General features: G+C 43.0%; 1 protein-coding gene across 7 annotated transcripts in view; it reads right to left on the reverse strand.

Moving 5' to 3' along the window:
- Positions 1-27,865, reverse strand: part of ADGRF5 (adhesion G protein-coupled receptor F5) — a 108,987-nt gene that overhangs the window by 44,629 nt on the left and 36,493 nt on the right. For all 7 annotated transcript variants that reach the window (XM_060163052.1, XM_060163058.1, XM_060163054.1 and 4 more), the window contains exons 2-3: positions 14,325-14,450; positions 2,583-2,637 (exon numbers count right to left, since the gene is read on the reverse strand). In XM_060163052.1, the coding sequence (XP_060019035.1) occupies positions 2,583-2,637; positions 14,325-14,426 (157 nt within the window). In that variant the 5' untranslated portion in view covers positions 14,427-14,450. The remainder of the gene's footprint in view (positions 1-2,582; positions 2,638-14,324; positions 14,451-27,865) is intronic.

A 27,865-nucleotide genomic window follows, 5' to 3' on the forward strand; every position in this document is an offset into this window, starting at 1 on the left:
GTCCATGAAATTTGTTTTTAATTTTAAAAACCATTAAAGCAAACAAAAACATCAAATACCCCCCCAGATAACTATATTAACATTTAAAAAATAAGTACATACTATTATTTAATCTTCTCAACAACCCTGTACAGTAAAAATGTATTTGTATATTTGTATGTATGTATATACATGTGTGTGTGGCTGGCTGTGTGTGATATATCTGTGATACATAACATGTGGTAAAGGAAGAAGTCCACAACTCTGAGAATAAATGTGAGTGTTGATCCTACCTTTAAAGGATCAAACTTTAAAGCTCTGAAGAGTTGGTCCAGTGCCTCAAAAGGAAATTCCTTCTGAGAATTCTCTTTCTCTTGGAAACTTTGTTTGCCACTTTCTGGCATGAAGGCTCCAGAACACAGACGCTTCTGTGCGGCATCTGCTGGACGTAACCTTCCTATGGCTTGCTTTCCTAGTTTTCCTGGAGAGCGATGCTCTCAATGGCAACTTATATTCTGAGCATCTGCGGCCCAGCGCCTGGGCCTTTCCATGACCACTCCTTACTTCAGTGATTTTGTACAAGTACCAAGGCCAATCCTTCTTCTGCAGATGACGGGTTGAGTCATCACCACCTCCAGAATGACCCTCGAGAGGCCCAAACCATGTATAAAAAATGGAGAACATGTTTTCATGGCGATGTATCATCTTCGTGACTGTTTTTAATGAAAGCACGTCTGGAAAAATTTTGGGATGTCAAATCCTTAGAAGTGGAAGTGGTTTCCTCTCTGAGGGCTAACCTCTCATGCTGGCACCAGGGACCACAAATAGCTAGAACTGGAAGTGCAGAAAGATGTTACTTTTCCCGGTGTCGAGTCACCGACTGGTTCCAAGGCAGGTGGCAGCCTGAGCCCTAGAAGAAGCTGGCAGAACCTGGAGCCGGAACTTAACGCAAGTGGTTTGATTTTAAGAAGAAAAGGCTTTCAAAATATTGAGTGGGGACATCTCTGGTCCTGTTCCTGTCGTGGGGGTGGGAGGGTTCAAGGGGTTGTCGTGGGGGAGGGGTGGGTAGAGGTGATAATGCTTGTTTTAAAGCACAGGAAGTACAAAGTACAGTCTGTGCTGTAGATCACTTTAGGGAAGGAGAGGAGGGCGAGTGAGGATCCCATAGGGATATAAAACAAGGTTAAAATAGAAAAAAAGGGAAGGAAGGGAAGGAGAGAGGACCAATGGTATGAACTTCCGGCGAGCACTGGTTGAAGTCTCATTTCACGCATGGGGCAGCAGGCGGATCTTGTTATGGCCCTGTAAGGGGCTCTACCGGACGCCTTTATCCTGCCCTTGGGGCAAGCCTGCTCCCTCTGACAGCCTAAAGTCTCTTTTAGACCACCAGACTGAACAGACCAAGTCCCAACGTGCTTGGAAAAGGATTCAGTCCCAATGTTACAAGTGAAGAAGTTTCTAGACGGTTGGTCCAGCCACGAAGCCAGCAGACTCTTAGCAAAAAGGAACATATCCTCTGAACTCACACAGAGACAGCTATGACAGAGACATGCCTTCTCTTTATTTGTTCACTCATCTGTTGGGACACTGGGCTACATGCCAGGCTGCAGAGAGGAAGAGGGTTCAAGGGAGCTCATGTCTCCTGGGAGTGGCAAACAGGAAGCAAAAGAATTACAATGCATTGGGATAAATGTTGGGCTACGAGGATGTATTGTGGGTAAGGGGAAACCAGGAACACAGCCCCTCCCTGTCTGGGGAATTGATGGAAGACCTTCCAGGGCAGGAGCCTATGTGAATTGAGTCCCCCAGACAAGCAAAGGGGTGTGGTGAGTGGGATACTGACTCTGCGAAAAGTAGCAGCAGGAGAGTGAGTGGGCAAAGCACTTAGGGTCCAGTGAGCGGATAATCAGATTTTATCTCCAAAGCAATTGGCAGCCCTTGAAGGATTTTCTGCAGGGAAATGAGAAAATCAGGTTGATGCTTTTGCAAGGTTGCTGTGGTGGGAGGAGCTGGTCCTTGGAAAATGCAGCCTCCAGATGTACCCACCTGCTCAGGGTCCCACATGAGGGAGGAGACACTGACCATCGCCATGCAGGTGTTCACAGCTCTCCCCTGCCCCCAACCCTCCAAAGGGCAGAGCCCCGTGTTTTCCAGACAGCTTCTTGGGAATTCAGTGGGCAACTGGAGTGGCAGGCAGAAAAGGACTTGGGTCTAGCGATTCAACTGATCCACAAAATAAAGTGCTGAGTGAGAGGAGACGAGGTGAAAAGAGAAAAAGAAAAAGAAAAAAGGCAAGGCTGCTGGGCTGAGAAGAGAGAAGCAGGCTTTTTGGTGGTGGCAGAGGGCAGCTGAAGGAAGGGGCCTCGGGGAAATCTTCAGGCTCTGAGGAGAGGTGATGGGAGAGGACACGAGCCCTGAATGTGCTGATAAGACCCCTTTAATGTCATTGGATAGAGAATGGAGTTCCTTTGCAGTTACTTCTAGAAACAGAACACTGAGGTGCTCAGAGACTGTATTATGTGGATCCCAGTGTTTCAAAAAGTTACAACAAATGTCATTTGTTGGGATTTACTAGAAAAATGGCCAAGCAAAGGGTTACATACCGGCTCGTTTTTGCCTTATTGGGTCCTCCCCTGCTAGTTCATGTTCATGGAGAAGCTGAAAGAACATTTTAGAAAATAGTGAGTGTTAGAGACGTCTTTTCACAATGGTTCTCTGTTCACATGCCCCGGGATGTTCAAGCTGAGGGTAGGGCTGCAGATTCTGGGTCAGCACCTTGTGCCCCGGGGATGGCGGGCAACCAGTGATTGAAGGGTCGGGGAAATGAAATGGATTCGTCTCTGTGGTATGATCTGGGCATCGACTTTTTATAGACCAGTCTCTAGATGCAGGAGCGGAAGAAATCAGCCTATCTGAGTTTCTCAGAGTTCCTGCAGCTTGAGGCCTGTCGAGAAATATAAATGACGCTGTCCTCCACTGTACTGACACTTGAACCCTGAGTCATTCGCATGACCTTTTAGACGAGTCTCACGACCTCCCCTCCACACTCAGCCTGTCCCCACCCTAATATTTCTGCAGCATTAGGGCTGTTTAGATTGTGCACGCTTAGAAATTATTTTCTTCTCCTCTGGCCCTTTTTCTACTAGATGGTTCGATGGTTGCCTTCTGAGGCGGGGGCTTTGAGAGCCAGCTCTAGAGCCAGAATGCCTGGGTACAGGCCCTTACTAACTACGCGACCTTGAGGAAGTTACTCGTCCTCTCTGAGCCTCAGTTTTCTTTTCTGTAAAATGGAATAATAATAGTGCTGACCTCATAGAATTGTTATGAGAAATAAGCCAACCGCAACGTGGAACATAGTAAGCTCTTAATAAATGTTAGTTAGATTATATAGTACAATAATTAAGCATAAGGACTCTGCAGAAATTGAATTCAAATCCTAACTCTGCCATAAAATGGCTGTGTGACCTTGGGCAAGTTACTTAACCTCTCAGTGCCTCAGTACTCACCTAAAGTAAAGCGATAAAAATAGCTTACCTCATGAGGTTGCTGTGAGGATCAAATGATTAATCAATGAAAAACACTAGAATAGTTTTGATGACAGAGTAAGTGCTATTCTGGGACAGGGCATCACGCTGTCCTGGGGGCACCATTCACATGGACCCCCCCCATTTGCATACTGCCACTTGCTTCATCGCCATAAAGCTCATCTACTGTCATCAGGTGGCTTCTTTGTTTAAGACCTGACATTGATTGGCTTTGCTGCTGAGTTCACTGCCAGCTCCGTAGCTTATAACCTTACCTCGACCTGATATGGGGCTCCTAGCTCATCCCTGCCTCCAAGTGAATTTTCCTATGATGTGTTTCCCAATCCAAACTTCCTTAAGTCTCAGTAGAAGAGCCAGAAAACCCCTGCCCTCCAGGGTGTGTGCTTTACCATGAACCCCATGCACCAACGAACACCCCCCGAGAGAGAGAGAGAGCTCTGCCACCTGTGGTCTCTACCATTTTTTCCTAGTTATCTCACCTCATAATGATAACAAAAACAATAATTCCTAAGACTTCTTCAACACCCTGTGCCAGGCACTGTTAAGTACTTGGTGTGTGCTTATTTATTCAATCCTCATGACAATCTAAGGCGTAGATACCGTTATTATCTCCATTTCACGGATGAGAAAACAGAGGTGCAGAGAGGTCAAATAACTTGCCTAAGGTCACACAGCCTTGAAATGGCAGAATCAGGACTCAAACCCAGCTAGCCTGCATCCTAAGTTTGCGCTCATCCACATAGGTACGGCATCGTCTTATCAGGAGGTACCCCGGAAACTGTGGGGGAACTGGGTTCCCCTCGGTGACCCAGTATCTCTTAACTAGTGTCTTTTCTCTTTCTTTCTCTGTTGTCTCCTCCACCCCCTCCTTCTTTTCAATGACTAGTATTCATGTCCACAAGAACTGTGGCAGGACCTGAGAGTTCACAAATGTTCTTGAAGAAATGAACAGAGGAATGATGGCTGATGATTTGAATTTCCAAAGCCCAGGGTGCTGCTTCGTTTGCAGTGAGATTAGTTCAGGTCTACCGCAATGTGCAGAAAGCAAGAAATAACAAAGTCAATGTACAGGGCTGGCTCCTGTGTGGCTTGCCCTGGAGCCTTCTCTGGCTCTGTGCCTGGGCAGAAGGAAGAGTTCTTCCGCTGCCTCGCTGTCTCCATCCTCCCTGGGGCTTGGGGTTGGGGAAGGGGAGCCACCAGGAAGCTTTCTCTGTCCACTCTCCATGGCTTGCTGCTGGGGAACTCAGCCCAAGAGAAGGTGACTACTGGTGGTCACTTTTGGGAAGCTCTCCCAAGCTGAGATTTCATTTCTCCCATTTTCCAGGGGAGCTAAAAAATTAAGGACTTGCTGCCGGCAGTTGTGGGTTAAAATCAAGGAACATTTCAATCCTCTCATGCAGAGCATTTCAAATCTCTGTGGGCATAAGGATCACCTCCCTCCCTCCCCTAATCCGATTCAGCAGGTCTAGAATCGAGTGAAGAAAACTGCTTTTTTAGGGGCTTCCCTGGTGGCGCAATGGTTAAGAATCCACCTGTTGGTGCAGGGGACACAGGTTCGAGCCCTGCTCTGGGAAGATCCCACATGCCACGGAACAACGAAGCCCATGCGCCACAACTACTGAGCCCACGTGCTACAACGACTGAAGCCCGCTCGCCTAGAGTCTGTGCTCCACAATAAGAAGCCCGCGCACCACAACGAAGAGTAGCCCCCACTTGCCACGGCTAGAGAAGGCCCGCGAGCAGGAACGAAGACCCAACACGGCCAAAAATAAATACATAAATGAATTAATTAAAAAAAAAACTACCATACGATCCATTTGATGGATAAATGGATCAACAAAGTAGGATATACATACAACGGGTCCATGTTCAGACTTAAGAAAGGAAGGAAATTCTGATGCATGCTACAACACAGATACATTTTTAGGACATTATTCTAAGTGAAATAAGGCAGTCATGAAAAGACAAATACTATATGATTCCACTTGTATGAGGTACTTGGAGTAGCCAAAATCATGGAGACAGAAAGTAGAACAGTGAGTTCCAGGAACTAGGAGGTGCAGAGCTAGGGAGGTATTGTTTACTGTATACAGAGTTTCAGTTTTGCGAGATGGTTCTGGAGATTGGCTGCAGGAAAATGTGAATATATTTAACACTACTAAACTATACACTTTAAAATGGTGAAGATGGTACATTTTGTATTTACCACAGTTTTTTTTAAAAGCTCATCACCCCATGTTGCTTTTAAAATGGTAGAAGTGGGAGCTGAGTGGCAGCTTAGGCTGAGCTGATAAGGCAGGTTCAAGGGCACCTCTCCAATGGAGGTCTTCAGCCTCTAGGCTGGATGAAGATATTATATCTTGAAGGCAGATCTAGGGGGGACAATTGGGGCCTTTTGGCATGGTGGTGGGAGCTTTCAGGAAGACAAATTTAAAGTTCCACCAGCAGTCCTGGGAGGCCTATCCCCTCATCAGCCTGGGCCATGAGGCAGATGGAGTGACTTTGTTAAGGATGCTGTGATGAGGGCCGAGCTGGCCCAGTGGGAGGGCACTGCTGCAGCTAGGAACACTGGGAAACTCTGGAACAGAGGTAAGGCTGACCCCATTGCTGAGATCACTTCAGGCTCCGGCTTTCTCCCCACAGGCTTGGGGAAAGTAGAGCTCTGTACTGACCGTGCAAACTCACAGGAAAAGTAATGTTTCCCTCCTCTATTTATGAGAGCAAGCTGCCGCATATGATTGCATGGGCTGCATCCCGCATAGCGGAGTTTGGAAGAAGACATACAAAGTATACCTCCCAAGTCATGAGAGAAATAAAAAAGATAAAACCTAGGTCCAAACAAAGAAAGACACAAAAACAGAAGCGAGGAAGGAAATGCGTAAACTCATAAAAAAACATCCTGAAAGTAAGAGCAAGCATTTTAAATATGACATCAAATGTGAATAAATTATACTCCCCAAATCACAGTCAGATGAAAAAAAAAGAACCTCAAACATTCCTTGTTTATAAGAGAACCAGTAGAACAAAGGAATATACTGAAAGCTAAAAAAAAGTAAAGAACAAAGATCAGGCAAACACAAATAAAAAACAGAACTGACCATTGGAATATAAGACAAAGAATTAAAATTGAAAAGTACCAAGCAGGGCAAAAAGAGACATTTTCTCATGGTAAAATCTACCAGTGAAGCTCTAACAATAGTGACAGACTGGATAAAGTAGCACTAAATATCTTTTTAAAAAGTCAGTAGAAAAAATGCTATTACAAGAAGAGAAATCATAATAGCAAACACTGATAGAGCCTTTTTAAAAATGTATGAGGCACAGGGAGTTTACTGGGTCAGGAGATGGAGGGCAGTCAGGACTCATACTTCTTTTTTTTTTTTCCAAACGCCTGTTGGAGAAAAATCTCATGTAACCTGTGTGAGTCAGTCGTGAGTGTTTCTGCTTCTGGAAGGATACATCTGTGACTATATTCGAGTGTATCAGATAAAGAGACGCTGCATTTTATCCTCTCCAGAGAATAAACTTCCAGACTTCTGCCAGGGTGGAGGAAGGGCAGCTTGCCCAAGTTCATGGCATGGGAGAGGGGATATAGGGACCCAACCACTTTTCACACATCCTTCAACCAGTCTCCTTGTATCAGCATTCTCTTCATGCCCCACTTTCAGAGGGTTTCATCAATTCTTGAACATTTTGATGAATATTAAGTTAGCTTTCTCCACTGTTGGCTTAAGATTCAGCTTTCGTGAGTTTTCCAATTTGATTGCCAGTTGACTATTTGTCTTCTTGTCTCCAAAATTCTGTTTTATATTTCCTTTTCTGCTCCATCATTATGATTTTACTTTTATTGACGCTGCAGTCAGATTTTAAGAGGACTGTGCTCAGCATTATTTTGTTGACCAAGCGTATTCCTGGCTCTGCTCACTGCTACTGAAAAGATTTATTGCAAAAATAAAAACTATATTATCGGGACTACGGGAAGGCTCAAAGCAAAGTGTACTTCCCAGAACTTCTGCTGCCAGTGTCTTGTCCCCGCAGTGAGCCACATCCACCCACCCCCCTCAGCAGGAGACCCTTCAACACTAGCAGCTGTGCGACTGGCTGAAACACAGATGGGAAGTAGAGCTGTGGAACTCAGAAGAATTAAAAACTGTGAGGCTGACAGGGTCTTGGTGCTCTGGCCAGGTGTCAGGCCTGAGCCTCTGATGTGGGAGAGCCGAGTTCAGGACATTGGTCCACCAGGGACCTCCCGGCCCCACGTAATATCAATTGTCGAGAGCTCTCCCAGAGATCTCCGTCTCAATGCTAAGACCCAGCTCCAATCAACGACCAGCAAGCTCTAGTGCTGGACTCCCCATGCCAAACAACTAGCAAGACAGGAACACAACCCCACCCATTAGCAGAGAGGCTGCCTAAAATCATAGTAAGGTCACAGACACCCAAAACACACCACCAGATGTGGTCCTGCCCACCCGAAAGACAAGATCCAGCCTCATCCACCAGAACACAGGCACCAGTCCCCTCCACCAAGAGGCCTACACAAGCCAATGACCCAACCTCAGCCACTGGGGACAGACACAAAAACAACGGGAACTACAAACCTGCAGCCTGTGAAAAGGAGACCCCAAACACAGTAAGTTAAGCAAAATGAGAAGACAGAGAAACACACAGCAGATGAAGGAGGAAGGTAAAACCCACCAGACCAAACAAATGAAGAGGAAATAGGCAGTCTACCTGAAAAAGAATTCAGAGTAATGACAGTAAAGATGATCCAAAATCTTGGAAATAGAATAGAGAAAATACAAGAAACGTTTAACAAGGACCTAGAAGAACTAGAGAGCAAACAAACAATGATGAAAAACACAGTAAATGAAATGAAAAATTCACTAGAAGGGATCAATAGCAGAATAACTGAGGCAGATGAACGGATAAGTGACCTGGAAGATAAAATAGTGGAAATAACTACCGCAGAGCAGAATAAAGAAAAAAGAATGAAAACAATTGAGGACAGTCTCAGAGACGCCTGGGACAACATTAAACGCACAAACATTCAAATTATAGGAGTCTCAGAAGAAGAAGAGAAAAAGAAAGGGACTGAGAAAATATTTGAAGAGATTATAGTTGAAAACTTCTCTAATATGGGAAAGGAAATAAGTCCAGGAAGCGCAGAGAGTCCCATACAGGATAAATCCAAGGGGAAACACTCCAAGACACATATTAATCAAACTATCAAAAATTAAATACAAGGAAAAATATTAAAAGCAGCAAGGGAAAAGCAACAAATAACATACAAGAGAATCCCCATAAGGTTAACAGCTGATCTTTCAGCAGAAACTCTGCAAGCCAGAAGGGACTGGCAGGACATATTTAAAGTAATAAAAAGGAAGAACCTACAACCAAGATTACTCTACCCAGCAAGGATCTCATTCAGATTTGATGGATAAATTAAAACCTTTACAGACAAGCAAAAGCTAAGAGAATTCAGCACCACCAAACCAGCTTTACAACAACTGCTAAAGAAACTTCTGTAGGCAGGAAGTACAAGAGGAGGAAAAGACCTACAATAACAAAAACAAAACAATTAAGAAAATGATAATAGGAACATACATACGATAATTACCTTAAATGTAGATGGATTAAATGCTCCAACCAAAAGACGTAGACTGGCTGAATGGATACAAAAACAAGACCCGCATATATGCTGTCTATAAGAGACCCACTTCAGACCTAGGGACGCATACAGACTGAAAGCGAGGGGACGGAAAAAGAGATTCCATGCAAATGGAAATCAAAAGAAAGCTGGAGTAGCAATTCTCATATCAGACAAAATAGACTTTAAAATAAAGACTATTATGAAAGACAAGAAAGACACTACATAATGATCAAGGAATCAATCCAAGAAGAAGATATAACAATTGTAAATATTTATGCACCCAACATAGGAGCGCCTCAATACATAAGGCACATGCTAACAGCCATAAAAGGGGAAATGGACAGAAACACAATAATAGTAGGGGACTTTAACACCCCACTTTCACCAATGGACAGATCACCCAAAATAAAAATAAATAAGGAAACACAAGCTTTAAATGACACATTAAACAAGATGGGCTTAATTGATATTTATAGGACATTCCATCCAAAAACAACAGAATACACTTTCTTCTCAAGTGTTCGTGGAACATTCTCCAGGATAGATCATACCTTGGGTCACAAATCAAGCATTGGTAAATTTAAGAAAATTGAAATCATATCAAGTATCTTTTCTGACCACAACACTATGAGACTAGATATTAATTACAGGAAAAAAAACTGTAACAAAATACAAACCCATGGAGACTGAACAATACATTATGAAATAACCAAGAGATCAAAGAGGAAACCAAAAAGTACCTAGAATCAAATGACAATGAAAACACGATGACCCAAAACCTATGGGATGCAGCAAAAGCAGTTCTAAGAGGGAAGTTTACAGCAATACAATCCTACCTGAAGAAACAAGAAACATCTCAAATAAACAACCTAACATTACACCTAAAGCAATCAGAGAAAAAAGAACAACAACAACAAAAAAACCCCAAAGTTAGCAGAAGGAAAGAAATCGTAAAGATCAGATCAGAAATAAATGAAAAAGAAATGAAGGAAACTATAGCAGAGATCAATAAAACTAAAAGCTGGTTCTTTGAGAAGATAAACAAAATTGATAAAACATTAGCCAGACTCATCAAGAAAAAAAGGGAGGACTCACATCAACAGAATTAGAAATGAAAAAGGAGAACTAACAACTGACACTGCAGAAATACAAAGGATCATGAGAGATTACTGCAAGTAACTATATGCCAAAAAAATGGACAACCTGGAAGAAATGGACAAATTCTTAGAAAAGCACAACCTTCCAAGACTGAACCAGGAAGAAACAGAAAATATAAACAGACCAATCACAAAGAATGAAATTGAGGCTGTGATTAAAAACCTTCCAACAAACAAAAGTCCAGGACCAGATGGCTTCACAGGGGAATTCTATCTAACATTTAGAAAAGAGCTAACACCTATCCTTTTCAAACTCTTCCAAAATATAGCAGAGGGAGGAACACTCCCAAACTCATTCTACGAGGCCACCATCACCCTGATACCAAAACCAGACAAAGATGTCACAAAAGAAGAAAACTACAGGCCAATATCACTGATGAAAATAGATGCAAAAATTCTCAACAAAATACTGGCAAACAGAATCCAACAGCACATAAAAAGGATCATACACCCTGATCAAGTCGGGTTTATCCCAGGAATGCAGGGATTCTTCAATATATGCAAATCAATCAATGTGATACACCATATTAACAAATTGAAGGAGAAAAACCATATGATCATCTCAATAGATGCAGAAAAAGCTTTCGACAAAATTCAACACCCATTTATGATAAAAACTCTCCGGAAGGTAGGCATAGAGGGAACGTACCTTAACATAATAAAGGCCATATATGACAAATACACAGCCAACATTATTTTCAATGGTGAAAAACTGAAATCATTTCCACTAAGATCAGGAACAAGACAAGGTTGCCCACTCTCACCACTATTATTCAACATACTTTTGGAAGTTTTAGCCCCAGCAATCAGAGAACAAAAAGAAATAAAAGGAATACAAATTGGAAAAGAAGAAGTAAAACTGTCACTGTTTGCAGATGACATGATAATATACATAGAGAATTCTAAAGATGTTACCAGAAAACTACTAGAGCTAATTGATGAATCTGGTAAAGTAGCAGGATACAAAATTAATGCACAGAAATCTCTTGCATTCCTATACACTAATGATGAAAAATCTGAAAGAGTAATTAAGTAAACACGTCCATTTAATATTGCAACAACAACAATAAAATACCTAGGAATAAACCTACCTAAGGAGACAAAAGACCTGTACGCAGAAAACTATAAGACACTAATGAAAGAAATTAAAGATGATAGAGGGCTTCCCTGGTGGGGCAGTGGTTAAGAATCCGCCTGCCAATGCAGGGGAGATGGGTTCAATCTCTGGTCCGGGAAGATCCCACATGCCGCATAGCAACTAAGCCCATGCGCCACAGCTACTGAGCCTGTGCTCTAGAGCCTGCGAGCCACAACTACTGAAGCCCACATGCCTAGAGCCCATGCTCTGCAACAAGAGAAGCCACCGCAATGAGAAGCCCACGCACTGCAACGAAGACCCAACACACCCAAAAATAAATAAATTTATAAAAATAAATAAATAAAGATGATAGAGACAGATGGAGAGATATACCATGTTCTTGGATTGGAAGAATCAACATTGTGAAAATGACTATATTACCCAAGAAATCTACAGGTTCAATGCAATCCCTATCAAACTACCAATGGCGTTTTTCACAGAACTAGAGCAAAACATTTCACAATTTGTATGGAAACCCAAAAGACCCTGAATAGCCAAAGCAATCTTGAGAAAGAAAAACGGAGCTGGTAGAATCAGGCTCCCTGAGTTCAGACTATACTACAAAGCTACAGTAATCACAACAGTATGGTACTGGCACAAAAACAGAAATATAGATCAATGGAACAGGATAGAAAGCCCAGAGATAAACCCACGTACATATGGTCACCTTATCTTTGATAAAGGAGACAAGAATATACAATGGAGAAAAGACAGCCTCTTCAATAAGTGGTGTTGGGAAAACTGGACAGCTACATGTAAAAGAATGAAATTAGAACACTTCCTAACACCATGCACAAAAATAAACTCAAAATGGATTAAAGACCTAAATGTAAGGTCAGACACTATAAGACTCTTAGAGGAAAACATAGACAGAACACTCTATGACATAAATCACAGCAAGATCCTTTTTGATCCACCTCCTAGAGAAATGGAAATAAAAATAAACAAATGGGACTTAATGAAACTTAAAACCTTTTGCACAGCAAAGGAAACCATAAACCAGACGAAAAGACAACCCTCAGAATGGGAGAAAATATTTGCAAATGAAGCAACTGACAAAGGGTTAGTCTCCAAAATATACAAGCAGCTCATGCAGCTCAATATCAAAAAAACAAACAACCCAATCTAAAAATGGGCAGAAGACCTAAATAGACATTTCTCCAAAGAAGATATACAGACTGCCAACAAACACATGAAAGAATGCTCAACATCATTAATCATTAGAGAAATGCAAATCAAAATTACAACGAGGTATCACCTCACACTCGTCAGAATGGCCATCATCAAAAAATCTACCAAAAAAAAAAATCTACAAACAATAAATGCTGTAGAGAGTGTGGAGAAAAGAGAACCCTCTTGCACTGCTGACGGGAATGTAAATTGATATAGCCACTATGGAGAACAGTATGGAGGTTCCTTAAAAAACTAAAAATAAAACTACCATATGACCCAGCAACCCCACTACTGGGCATATACCCTGAGAAAACCATAATTCAAAAAGAGTCATGTACCACAATGTTCACTGCAGCACTATTTACAATAGCCAGGACATGGAAGCAACCTGAGTGTCCACTGACAGATGGATGGATAAAGAAGATGTGGCACATATATACAATGGAATATTACTCAGCCATAAAAAGAAACAAAATTGAGTTATTTGTAGTAAGGTGGATGGACCTAGAGTCTGTCATACAGAGTGAAGTAAGTCAGAAAGAGTAAAACAAATACCATATGCTAACACATATATATGGAATTTAAAAATAAATGGTTCTGAAGAAACTGGGGCAGGACAGGAATAAAGATGCAGACATAGAGAATGGACTTGAGGACACGGGGAGGGGGAAGCGTAAGCTGGGATGAAGTGAGAGAGTGGCATGAATGTAAAATAGACAGCTAGTGGGAAGCAGCCTCATAGCACAGGGAGATCAGCTCGTTGCTTTGTGACCACCTAGAGGGGTGGTATAGGGAGGGTGGGAGGGATACGCAAGAGGGAGGGGATATGGGGGTATATGTGCACGTATAGCTGATTCACTTTGTTGTACGGCAGAAACTAACACAATATTGTAAAGCAATTATACTCCAATAAGGATGTGAAAAAAATGTATCAGACACAGTTCTAAGGCATCTTATAAATATTAACTAATTTAATTCTCATAGAGATCAGTAAATAAATACTCTTATTTTCATCATTTTACAGATGAGAAAACTGAGACACAGAATCACATCAGTCTCGTGAGATTTCATAACCAGTAACACGCCCTGTCTCTGGTGCATGGAGTAGCCTAAGGAAAGAAGATACCAAGGATTCCCACAAGGAACAAGGGGGTACTTATCACCCTCTTGAGTTGAGCTAAACTCCCATTAACTTCCCAAAGGTAAACGACCTGGCTAATTTGTTAGCAAAAAGCCTGGATGATATCTATGGCCCTTTCAACTATATCAGTCTGTGATTATAACACAGACACAAATGAACACCTTTTGAAATGTGTTCTAGTCTGATGCTCCAGTTCAAGTGAATACTTTGAGAACATAGGTCCTGCTCAGTCCTCAAAATCTGCTTTATAGATGTTGTTGTCAGTTTCACAGGGCGGGGCTTCAGGCCTAGACGTGGCAAATTTTTAAGGAGGGAAGCCAGGAGGATGTTCCCTTGACACTACCACTGATTTCAGAGTGTGGCAAGGTGCAGCCCAGTAGATACCTTAACATCCATTTATGTTCACCACCCCCTCCCACCATTTGTGACATTTTCTCAAAGACCTTAAACATTTGTTTAAAGCAATTTCCGTCTGTGACATGCCCAGGAAATAAGAAAAATGTGACAGGGAAAATACAGCAGACACGGATTTACTCACCGAAGGATAAACAATAGACTCTAAATTCAAGTTCAGTGTAGCTTGGGAAGAAAAAATCACAATAATCATGAAGCACAAAGTGGTTCTCCTTGGGGATTTCATGTCTTCAAGTTTGAGTTGCCTTGCCTGAAATGGAAATAGGATGGTTTAGAGATACAGTAATTCATTTATCAAACACAGAAAGAACTAGCAAACCCTGTCTCAAAGTTTGCACTACAAAAGGACCTTTTCAGTGAAGGGGAGAAAGGAAAAAGCATAAATACATCAAATGTAGACAACAGTGTCTGCTCCAGACCCCGGGTGAGGGAAGGATGGTGTTAGGAAGGATGGGGGTTGGGAGGGCTGGGGATGGTACCTGCAAACAGCACAAAGATGGCAGATGTCTGGGTACCTTTCCTAGAGACATAGAGAAGGAGAGAGGGAAGGAAAGAGAAAGGAGAAAGAGGAAAGAGAGGGAAAGCAAGAAAAAGGGAGAGACTACTCAGTACAAAGTACTTTTAACCTTGTGGTTCAGTACATAGCATATGCACAAAAGGATTCAGAGAACAGTACTTTCCTTTGCTACGTGCGACACAGTCTGATATTTTCAATTCTACTCTATTATCTTACACTATTTTTTTCTTTGAATTCTGGCAGTAAACCATTCCATTGACTTTATGACCCACATTAATGGGCTATGACCCATTAGTATGAAAACTTCTGGACTCAGTCATAAAAATACAAGTTGTATTTTAGAGATTTTTAGAGTGTATAATATGGAACATTGACATATATCTCAATATATTGATTTTTTATAGCTATCTTTTACAATGCTAGTAATGAAAACAAACTCTTTCGGCGACCAGATGAATCACTGTTGCATTTGAAAGTTAGAGTATCACGTGGAATAATCCCACCTCTCATGGGTCTGAGGACCACGATAAACTACTTTGTGTAGATTCCTTTCCTTACTGACATTTTTATGTCCATGTGTTTTTGTGAAAAGAATACTTGACTAAGGAGATATGGGTTAGGATCCAGGATGACTACAAACTAATTGCATCCTTGACACTTCTCTGCATCCAGTTTGCTCACCTATGAAATGGGGATACTTAGACCTCCTCTAATTCTCTCACAGACTTCTCTGAGGCTCAGATGTGACTAAAAGCCGTGCAGAGCTCCAGGGATGCCGGCTGCAATGGTTTCACCCTGACCTTAGTGGAATCCAGGGAGCCGCCATCAAGGACAGCCCTTGGTCCAGGCGTTGCCGGGGGCACCAGGGGACCTGGCCAGGATAACACACGGAGAGACAGCCAAGACTTACATGCCAGGGAGGACTGTGTTTCAATCACCAGCTGTCGCTGTCTCCTTTTCCTCTTCCCCAATGGAAAAGAAGGAAGAATAAGGCCCTGGAAAACTGAGCCAATTTGCAGATCTGGCAATCAAATACATTTTTAAAATTCTACAACTCAACGGCTTTTGGAAAACGCTTTGCAATTTAGGTTACAGGAATAGATATTTAAGACCAGATGCATCTACTGCAGGGAAAGCATAACCACTCATTCCTTGTTGAAGGGAGGCGGCTTTTGTGAGTGTGGAGCAGGCTGATTTAGCCTGGGGATAACAACTGTTTGGGGGATGAATCGGGTATTTTGGAGGGAATTTAATCTTTTTAGGCATTGACTTAGTGCACTGGACTGGCTGGTTCCATTCTGAGGCAGTTAATCAAGGAGACGAATAGTAACTGAATAGTTAATGAGCCTCCCTTAGTACGTGACAGCCATGGAGGGACTCGGGCATTAAAGGAATTCAAGCTGCCTCCACATCTTTCTCTGGTCCCAGTGTTGGCCTTTGTCAGAGTTAGCGAGGATTATCTCGGTCACGATAATGACCAAATTAAAGGGTCACAACCTAAATGGTCATGTCTGGCCCTTTTGTATAATAGCCACTGGCCAATACTGTCCACTGTCCCCATCTTCCCCCAGCCTCCCTGGACATAGCTCTTGATGAAACTGACATCCTTTTCTCTGTTGGCCTATTTTGGGGCCACAAAATCACAATTCAGTAGAAATACGGATACAGGAAGGACTGCACTGTGGGGAGGGGATGTTCTCTGGTTACAGAAGAAAGAAAACAGCTACATACAGTCATCAGTTACACGGTAAGGGTGAAGGGCAGGCCCTCCACTTGAAGGAAGAAGGCCATCGTTTCGAGGGAGAGGTAATATTAAAAATATTTGACAACCAATATGGCGCGAGCCTGACCAGTCTGAACAGTGATACCAACTGAAGATCAATTCAGTTTTCAGGGCTCCTGCTACGTGTGGGGAGAACCTTCTGAAGACACACTATTCTCACCTATATCAATAACGTCTCAGTAACCGTCCAGCTGTTCTCATCAGTGAGGAATCCAGTGGAGGCTGTTTAACTTGGCTAACAGGGAAGAGAATGCAACGAAAAGCCCAGAGTAGCAGCCCACGTCAAGGCAATATATCTTCAGTAGGGCCCCTTTAATGGTAAAGCCCTGAGAAGTTTATATTTATTCCAAATTCCTGGAGTAAATGGCAGAGCACAACTAAGAAACTCAGAGACAAGCAGAGGCAGAAAGGGAAAGAAACATATGTGATGTCATTTCCAATTTCTTTCTCCTTTTACATTATAAATTCTGGACACTGTCTACTAAAACTCACCAACCTATATGAGCCTGCTGTGTCTTAGAAAAAGCTGGGAGATATGACCTCATGCTCGGGAGTAACCCTGGGGAGATGAGCAACTTCCTGGTTCCTCAGACTCTGTCTTCCTGTCTGTGAAGTTAGAAGAGAGGGGGAGGGAAATCAAGCACCCTGACATCATAAGCCTCCTATGCCAGGAAGAAGTCGCCAGGACTCTCAGCATCACTGCACTTGGAGGACGAGGGCCTGGGTTCCTTGGAGCAGTCTTTAACAGCATTCTCTTTTGGAGGGATGTGTATCAGAAACATTCATTGTGAAATTGACCTGAAACACATCAGGGAACAGTTCTCCCAAGTCTTCTAAACAACCAGTGCTTCAGATCAGCTGGTCTCCAGGAAACCCTTCATCAGCCCTGAGCTGCCGCGATTTGATGGAGGGGGTGGGAGCAGGAGTGAAGAGGCTTGTACACCTTGCAAGTTTAGAAGGCTGTTCTTGAAATGACCACATCTGTGTGGTCTGATGACCCAATGTCATCATCAATTTATGATTCCAAGCTCCGTATAAATAGGGCAATCGTGAGACTCGTTCTGGGAATGATTTCCTAAGCTCTACACGGCTCTGCCCTCCCGGTGCTCTCTGGTGTTCTCGGCCCCTCTCCCCTGGGGACCCCAGCCTGGATACTCTCCTTGGCTCCCCCTGGGGAGAAGGAAGGCAAGAGGTGAAAGCAAGCCCACATTTGATCAGCCTCTGCCCAGGTGCCCCGTCCTCCCTCCAGTCCAGGGCTCCGCTCCTGGCTTGGTCCCTGAGGACAGCCCCTCCCCTTAACATTGCCTGGGTACCACCACCCTGGAAGGAAGTTCCCTGGAGTATTTGAGCATCATCTGCTTAAATGGTTCTTATCCCTGCCTGCACGTCAGAACAAGCACCTGGGGAATTTCTCTTTTTTTTTTTTCCTCTTTTCATTTGTTTATTTGTTGTTTTAATATCATGCCAGACCAATTAAATGAGCATTTCTGGCAGGGTAGGGAACTGAGCATCTGTATCTGTCCCAGCTGTTTCTGATGCAGAGGGAGGTTTGAGGTCTGCAGGTCCACATTTTCAGCATCCCATTGCTCTATCCACACTCCTGTCACTTTCCATCACCAGCCTATGATCCTCTGTCTACTAAAGAAACTACGTAGAAACAGAATCTTAAGGGGGATGCATTTAGGAGGCAGTCAATCAATGGTGGATGAATGAATGGTTTCATGGGATTATGGACTCAAATGTGATCTACCAATAGTTTTTGATGCAATTAAGCAGCCAAGTCTGTTATTTGAGGTTGTATTATATATCTCACATAGAATCAATCATGGTGCACAGTTACGAACCAACAAACATTGAGAACTTTCTGTAGGCCTAAACTCGTGCCACGCATTCATGAATTGACATGAGTCATGGTCCTTGTTCCTAAGAAGTTCTCAATCTCATCGGGAAGGCATGCAACAGAGACTGGAAGAAAAAATGTAAGTTTAAAAGATGCTACTTACTAATCGCCTACTAGGTACCAGGCACAGCCCTCAGTGCCATTAATATGTTCATTCACTTAATTTGCCTCTCACAATAAGCCTGTGAGGTAGGTGTTTTAATCCTAATTCATAGATGAGAACGTGAAGGGTCTCAGAGAGGTTACCGTACTGACCCAGGCCGCCCAGCTAGTAAGTAACAGAGTGAGAATCGCCCCCAACTTGGCCTGTCTCCAACGTGAGCTGCAGTGTGAAGGGATGAGATGACTGGAGGAAGTTGGACAGGGGGAAGTTGGGTGAGTTTGGGAGTGACCGAGGTCGCCAGCCAGACCCTGAAGGATGGGTAACGTTTTAATGTAAAACAGGAAAAGAAAAGAGAATCCCAGGCAAAGGAGAAGAGCCTAAGCAGAGGCCCTTGTCTCTGTTTAAAGGGAACAAAGCAGCCCAACGGGCGATGTTTAGCGGTCCCTTGAATTCCTTGTGGACGTTGCCTTGGTCAGCTTGTCCAACCACTGTGACGAAGGCTCAGCCACGGTCCCATCAACAGAGAAGGCAGAGCTATTGTTTGCTCTGACTTGGAAAGAAAATGAATGTAATGACATTAGGGGTCCAGTGATTCTCTCCTTCCTATAATAGACTGTAGTGGAAAGAGCACTAGCTTTGATGCAAAACAGGCCTATGTTCTGATTCCAGCTCCATCACTTAGTAACTGTTGGTGAGACACTTAACCCCATGGAGCCTCAGTTTCCTGATGTGAATAATGGGGATCACAGTACCCGCTTTGCAGCATTGTTGTAAAGATTAGAGATTGTGCCCACGAAGCATAAGAAAGCCTGGTCACAGCTGAATTTCTTAAGGGCTGAGTTGTGTCCTCCAAAATTAATGTGTTGAATTCCAACACCTCAGCAGCTCAGAATGTGACCTTATTTGGAGACAGGGTCTTTAAAGAGGTCATTGCATCAAAATGAGGTCGTATGGGTGGGGCCCTAATCCAATATATCCAGTGACCATATAAGAGGAGATTAGGACACAGACCCACGCAGAGGAATGACCACACAGAGGAAGACAGCATCTACAAGCCAAGGAGAGAGGCTTCTGAAGAAACCAATTCTGCCAACACCTTGATTTCAGACCTCCAAGCTCCAGAACTGTGAGAAAATAAATTTCTGTTGTTTAAGCTACCCAATCTGCAGGACTTTATTACAGTGTTCCTAGCAAACTAATATAGAATTCAATAAAAATGATACCTCTTTTTATTTTTTATCACTCAAAAGGTGTGAGTGTGGCCCTCTGGTCTGCTGCCCAGTATTTACTATTTATTCTGGGAATGTTTTTATGAAAATTGAAAAATGGATTATTGGTGTGTCTGAATAGAGCATAAAACATACACAGTTTAAAATTGAAAAACAAACGAGAATTCATGTCTAGTTCAAGCACTCTTGCCAGCCCTCTACAAACACACACACACACATACTAACACACACACACACATGCACACACGCACACCTCTTAGTTTTTTAGATGAGAAAACTAGGGCCTGGCAAGGGCTATGTGTCTCAAAGGCAGCTAGGGGTTGAGTCAGTCAGGACTGAAGAACTCAACCAAGGATTCTTAAAATTCTATCAATGGACAATAATGTTGTCCTACAGTCAGACAAGTCGTTCGTGATAGGATGGTGGAGAATAATTATCAGCAATGAAGATGGTGATGATGCTGATGGTGATGATGATGCTGATGGTGATGCTGATGCTGATGATGGTGGTGATGATGGTGATGATGGTGGTGATGATTATGCTGATGGTGATGGTGACAGATCCCTGTCACTTACTGGATCTGTTTCAGGCATGGTGCTAACTAAGCTCTCTCCAAGGATTATGTCATTTAACCCTCTCAATGATCCTATGATACCACTAAATTATCCCTAATTATTCCATATTCAAAAATGGAAATGGAAGGTTAGAAGGATGAGTAGCTCACCAAGATTGCACAGTTGATATGTGGTAGTGACAAAATTATAAATTTTGCAATCTCTTCCATTGGGAAAAGGTACCATTTGGCCTATGAGATCTTCTCAGTGGGATATCAATAAGAATAAATGAAATACTTTCTCTATATGGACCTTAGACCAGGCAACTGAATTCTAGCCTCACTTTGTCACTGATTCATTCGTGAACTGGGGCAAGTCACTTCACCTTTGTGAGTCTCAGTTTTCTTTTCAGCAAAGCCAGGGAGCTGATGGCCCCTGGTGATTTCAAATTTGGGGCAGAGGAATTGTCCTCTGAAGGCGCCAAAATTTCTCACAATTATTTCAAATCCATTGTAACCTCACTTAGGCTTCTAAGCCTAATCGTAACTATCTCTTGCACTTATCTCTCGCATCTCTGGTTGACTACACAAGTCCAGGCCTTCACTGCCCCTCACATGCACCACTGCGATGGCTGGATTCTTTTCCTCTCTGTGCATCACCTATGTAGATGCAAGACAGACCTTCTGGAAGTGCTCTTCTCATGTGTTACCTCTGTTCAGCTCCCAGCTGCCTTCGGAACAAAGGCAATGGCTTTTGCTGATGCTGAAGGCCTCGTGACCTGGAGCTGGCTTATTTAATAAGCACCTATCATATTTTCACTACTGCAGCTGGTTGCTTTTTCATAATTTAAAATAGTGCAAGAGATTTCCCAGTGTTCATGCAAAAGTAATAATATGAACATTAATCTTTGAGACTTAATCCTGGGAGTGGGGAAGGGTAGTTATTATGGTCAAACTATTTTTCAGTGTTTGGCAAAACCAAAGTAATCCTGTCATCATTTACTTGGTTTCTTGGTCTCCCTTTTTTTCCTGTCCCTTTGCCTCAACATAATCACCACATATTTAAATTCTATCCACCCTTTAATGCTCAGGCAGACGACTGCCTCCTGGTTGGAGATTCCCTGCTCTGTTCAGCTATAAATGGGAGGTCAGGACTTGTGAATGTGGTGGGCACATAAAACTCAAGGTATTTGGTTAAAAAGTGGAGGAGAGAGTAGCGATTCTTCCCATAGGTAAACTGCTTGGTTTCTGTGTCATGCACAGAAGGTGATGTTATATGCATGGCTTTCTTTTTAAGAAAGGAAGAATTGCACTGCATGCTAGGACACTAACAGGGGAAAGCCATGCATCTTACTAATCCTTGGCCTGTGTGTGACTAACTAGACAGGTATTGTATCCTTTGAAAAAGCCAATGGTATATCTTCCTATGCCCCGTTCCCTATGTTCTGGGGCACATATATCTATATTATGCTACTACTAGAGAATAATTCAAAGCAGAGCTCCTCCTGATGGCAGGTGATGAATGGTAGTATGAAATTTCAGGACTTCCATTGCAAATTTGACTGAGATTATTATTCTTTGCTCAGGGTTGCAATTAAGACAGGATGTCATCAATAACCTCCCTCCTGAATTGCAGAAGTGAAGATTAAAAGTCCTCAAGGACTCCTTTAAGAGCCCGCCTTCACAGATCTGTATTTTCAAACACAGAAGTGATAAAACTTACCTTTGCTGACCTTATCTAATGAGATGATTCATCCGTCACACATGCAGAACTATAAGCTAAATATTTATTTAACACAAACACGAAACACAATACCAATGAAAGAACTGCCTTGAAATTTTTTTTTTCTATTTAATTTTCCTTTGCCTTAAAATAAAGTCCTGCAGTAGCATTGTGTCAGGGTCGCTCAGTCCTATCAGATTACAGAGGAACATTTGTTTGTACACAATGGGGTCAAGCTTTCTAAAACACACTGCACATGTGTGTGGCATTGATAACCTTTTATCCTTCTTTCCTTGTTGTAAATCACTGGAGGATTTTAACCTTTGAGCAAGAGATTGCCATCTCCACGAAAACATTAAGTTCCTAACTCTGCTCTTATCTCAACCATCTTGCTACTTTCATTTACCACATGGAGGGGTTTCCCTAAGCCCTGGCAAGACAATGCATTTCGACTGCCATATGGGGTTGGCTGCCAGGTTGTATAGAGCCTCAGGGGACTTGGGTGTTGGTCCAAACCTTTACAGTTCTGTGGTTCTACTCTTTATGAGGTGAGATTCAAAATAACAGAGTATTCTAATAACAACAATAGTGGCCCAATCAGAGCAGTCCCTAGTCACTGCAAGAGCAGAGGCCTCAGGGCCCTCATTGCCAGTTAGTGGGGAGGTCTGTGCAAGGGTCCAAGGCAAGCAACCCGGTGACCGAGGCAGAGCGGGGAGGGGGCACTTCGGACAATCCAGGGGCCCCGGGACAGCAGTTATTTATCTACTTTGTGGTTTCAATTATTCCAACATTTTAATATTTGTCAGCGCCATCTTAGCCTTCTGTGTTCCCTCCTTTCCCAGCCCCCATTCACTCCATATCTCTGACATCAGGCATTGGTGTCCTTAGCCAGTGACTTCACTTCTCTTAAATTTCCATTTTGTTAGACTTTAAGAATAATGTCTGTATGTGTGCTACTTAAAATGAAAAAAGTATTATTTTTCCCCCCAAATACAGTACCCTGAGAAGTCATGGCCATTCCAAAACTTCCTTAATCTGGTTGGTCGGACTTTAGTCCTCACCTTATTATGAAAGGTATTTTCCAAAGGGTAAGCTGGGACAAAGTGAGAGAGAGGCATGGACATAGATACACTACCAAACATAGATAGCTAGTGGGAAGCAGCCGCATAGCACAGGGAGATCAGCTCGGTGCTTTGTGACCACCTAGAGGGGTGGGATAGGGAGGGTGGGAGGGAGGGAGATGCAAGAGGGAGGAGATATGGGGACATATGTAGATGTATAACTGATTCACTTCGTTATAAAGCAGAAACTAGCACACCATTGTAAAGCAATTATACTCTAATAAAGATGTTCTAAAAAAAAAAGTATTTCCTTTTTTTTTTTTTTTTTTGCGGTACGCGGGCCTCTCACTGTTGTGGCCTCTCCCGTTGCAGAGCACAGGCTCCAGACGCGCAGGCTCAGCGGCCATGGCTCACGGGCCCAGCCGGTCCGCGGTATGTGGGATCTTCCCGGACTGGGGCACGAACCCGCGTCCCCTGCATCGCAGGCGGACTCTCAACCACTGCGCCACCAGGGAAGCCCACATCTGTAGTTTTAATTATCAGTTTAACTTTATTTCCACCTTGATCTCTTTGCTAAGTATTAGGAGCATCTTTCCAACTGGACTATTCCACCTGCGTGTAAATTCAGCTCATCCAGAACTGATGTGTCTCTTCTCTCCTAACCCACCTCTTCCCAGGTTTGCCAGCTGCTGGCTTCATTCTTCAGTTTCACAGACTCACAACCCCACAGGTATTCCTGGTTACACGAATCGAGGGCAGGAGTCGGGGGAGCAATTCAACCATTCGCTAAGTCCTGTAAATACCTCCACTGCCATGTTTTCTTTTCCTCGGCCTCCATATTGGTGTGGACATTACCATCTCAGCATTATCACTATCACCGGGATGACTGCAGCAATCTCCTGAACCCTCCCTCCTTTCCTCCCTGTCCAATATCCAATACCATCAGTTGATTCTTTTGCCTAGAACACTATTTTTCATAGATTGCCACTGTACCACATTCAAGTACTCTGAACATTCTCAAATGCCCAGAGAATTCACCTGGCAAGCATGGTCACCGCAACCTAAGGAAAACCCAGCCCTGCTACATTTTTCTTCCATGACACTTGGATACAGAACAGGCTGACCTACTCACAAGCTGTTACTGTACCTTTTTTTGCAAAATGTGTCCTAAATATTAACAACAAATATTGGTTGAATGGATTCCTAGCTCTTAGCTTCCTCTCACACTATTCTTGGTAGCTGAAATGACCCACTCCTCCCTTCTGAGATTTACTCATTATTTCAGGTCTTGCTTATTCCCTTAGTAACAACAATTGCTATCATTTATCAAGCCCTCGCTATATGCTGGCATTAGACTAAGCGCTCTGCATGTACTAGGCTCATTTAATCCTTAAATCCTATATTGTTTGAAATAGCAATATCCCCATTTTACTGATGGAGAAACTGAGACTTCGGTAGATTAAATCACACACCCCAAGTCACACAGTATGTAGCCAACTCTGTTGCCGAATCTGAGCTCTTACCCTTTATAGCCTCTTTTCTTGTCTTTTCGAGCGATACATCATTCTTTGGACTACACTGCATTTCTCTCCTCCGCTACTCTGCTGGCCCTGGCATTTGGATTTTTTGCAGCACTGTTGTGGTTTTTGGAGCACAGCGTAGTAATTAGGCCTCTGGACTGGTAAGTCAGACTGCCTGAGCTGGAATCCCAACTTCCCTACTTGCCAGCTTTGCGTGCCTCAGGCAACTTACTTAAAATTCTGTGTCCTTTTGTCTATAAAGTACGTATTATAATAGTACCTGAGGTACTGGATTATTGGAATAACTATATGACTTAACAGTCTTTGTAAACACTGAACACAGTACCTGGCACATAATAAGTACTCAGTAAATATTACCTGTTGTTATTAAAATTCCCAAGGCCTGTGCCTTGCCTCCCATTCCGAGTATAAGCTGATTAAAGAAAGGATTCTCTGTCTTTGTAATTCCACAGCTCTTTGCACACCTATCACCGTAAATGCTTCCACTAAGCTGTGACTTTAAAGGTTTCACCTTTGTGATTATCTTTTAGGAAACAGGCAAGACGCCAGTTATTTTAACCATCATCACTAGAATCAGACAACGTGAGTTGAAATGCTGAGCTGGTAAATAACGTGTGAATTCATAGCGCCTCAACACAGATATTTAACCCAACAAGCCTTCCTGCAGCACCTACTCTGTGTTGAAACTCCCAGGACCTGGGGAAACTGAGGCTGAGAGGCCCCCCCACCCAGTGCTCCTTATAAAGGAGACAAAGATTACAGCGATGAGTGATACTAATTTGGATTTTACTGAGAAATGTCAGCGAGGAAGTTTCTAGGGACACATCTTCTGATTAAAAAACATCTCTGGGGATTCCCTGATGGCGCAGTGGTTAAGAATCCACCTGCCAATGCAGGGGACACAGGTTTGATCCCTGGTCCAGGAAGATCCCACATGCCGCGGAGCAACTAACCCCGTGAGCCACACTGCTGAGCCCACGTGCCACAACTACTGAAGCCCACGCACCTAGAGCCCGTGCTCTGCAACAAGAGAAGCCACTGCAATGAGAAGCCCAGGCACCGCCACGAAGAGTAACACCCGCTCACCACAACTACAGAAAAGCCTGCGCGCAGTAACGAAGACCTAACGCAGCCAAAAATAAATAAGTAAATAAATAAAATCTATTAAAAAAACCCAAACAGCTCTGAATTATTGTCTATCCATCTATAGATCAATCCAGAAAGTGGCAGATCATGCAAAGGATAATTAGTATTTCTTTTTCTGGGAACTGAGACACATGTTAAAATGACACTGAGTAGAATAGATGACCCCCCACCCCCGTAGTCATTTGGCGGCAGAAGAGCACGTCCTGTTTACCTAGAACATTTCATCTGATTTTGTAAACTCTGCAAGTAACAGGGAGCCCGTGAATCTGCAGGGAAGCCAGTGGGGTTGTTCTGATTTAAACTTGAAAGGCAGTGCCATTGTCTGGGGAGTAGAGATGCCTCTTCATTCTCACCTGCAGACGTGAGACGGGACTGTTCCTCTCATAAATAGGGCCACCAGAATCCTAATCCATGATGTTCACAGCTGCTGGGACTCCTGCCCCCAACTTCTCGGCTCCATGAAGCGGTTATCACTTCTGCTTCTCAATTTAGACTTTATCTCTTACAGTTTGGACTCAGTGGTTCTCAACCCTCACTGCATAACAGAATCACTTTGGAGGTTTAAAAACAAACGAACCACACAAAAAACCATACCCGAGCCGTTTCCCCAGAGATTCTGACTCAGTTGTTCCAGGGAAGTGTCTGGGAATCGTTTTCTTTTTGTTAAGTTTCTGGGGGTGATACCAATGGACAGCAGGCATTAGAATCTGCTAAAATCTGGACCAGGCAATAGCTTAATCTGTCTACAGACTTCCAGCACAACTGGGAATCCATGTTGCTACCAAGTTGATAGAATCTAGCCAATCCCATTCATTCTCTATTCCACATGACTTTTATCCTTATGTTGGAAAGGCAGACATCTGGGCTTCTTCTTATTTCAGTGCCCCCAAAATATTAATTGTGAGATGCTGAGCAAACGACGAAACCTCCGAGCCTCTCATTTTTGTATTCCATAAAATGGGAACAAGTTACCTGCTTTACCTATGACATGGTGAAGGATGAGGTGGTCTCTACCAGGGGCTAGCACTGCGCAGTAGGGTGAAATGATTAACTGAATTACCCTGAGAAAGAGTCAAGGCAGGCAAATTTAACAGGATGGTCAAGAAAGCACCAGAGAATGTCCAAATCAGCAGGGCCAACTGGCCCTTGAGAAGGGCAAGAAGATGCCAAGTAGCAACTGAAAGTATTTTGTGATTATTCTTGGACTTGATGTTGCTCATGCAACTTCATTCCAGATCCTCTCTCCATGACCCATACCGACTAGTTCACAGTGCTTCCTTCTTATTCACTTGTCTCATAATGATGTATGGAAGGGAAAAAAAAAAAGGTCACCTTTTTACAGAAAGCTAGAAGAAATAGAAAATGAACCCATCTGTTAAACCCAACTATTATCCACTAAATGAAAAGGGAATCTCTCCCACACTCTCCCCATTTTCCCAGAGACAACCACTTAATCTAGCTGGCTAGCTATCATCTATCTATCCATCCATCCATCCATCCATCTATCTATCCGGTTAATTTTCTTTTCTTTTATTTTCTAGAACAGAATGCCTTTGATGGCCTTCAGGCCCGAACTACTAGTTGAAAAATCTAGAATTTAATCCCTGGGAAATTGTTATGAATACTATTAGTTGCCAAAACCAACACAAAAATAATAATGCCGAAAATGAATAAAACTCTTCCAAACTTTTCTAAATATTAAAAGAGCTGTTCACATTCCCCATGTATTAGTTTTTCTTTCCAGCGAGAGGAAGGTATTGTTAAAGAACAATATGTGGATCTGACAATGCGAATTTTTTGTACTCCAATGTGCCCTGACTTGTCCTAAGAGCTGGGAAGACAGAAAAACAAGTCATTTAACTGGTAACATACACAGCAAACAACTGATGGGATAACTTTGGGGAGGGGAAAAAAACTAATGCATATCGGGTGTGTGGGACTTGAAAAATTGTTAGGCATAGTCTATTATAGTATGAATATAGTCATGCATTACTTGTGTAATTCAAAAATGAAAGGCCCCAAACATTAGCCCTTTATGAAGGGAAAAACTGAGCTGCAGTGAAGTGGTGTGGCCTGGCTTTCTATAAAGTACAAGAAAACATGGTTTAA

Source organism: Lagenorhynchus albirostris, chromosome 10 (assembly GCF_949774975.1).
Source record: "Lagenorhynchus albirostris chromosome 10, mLagAlb1.1, whole genome shotgun sequence".
Taxonomy (NCBI): Eukaryota; Metazoa; Chordata; class Mammalia; order Artiodactyla; family Delphinidae; genus Lagenorhynchus; species Lagenorhynchus albirostris.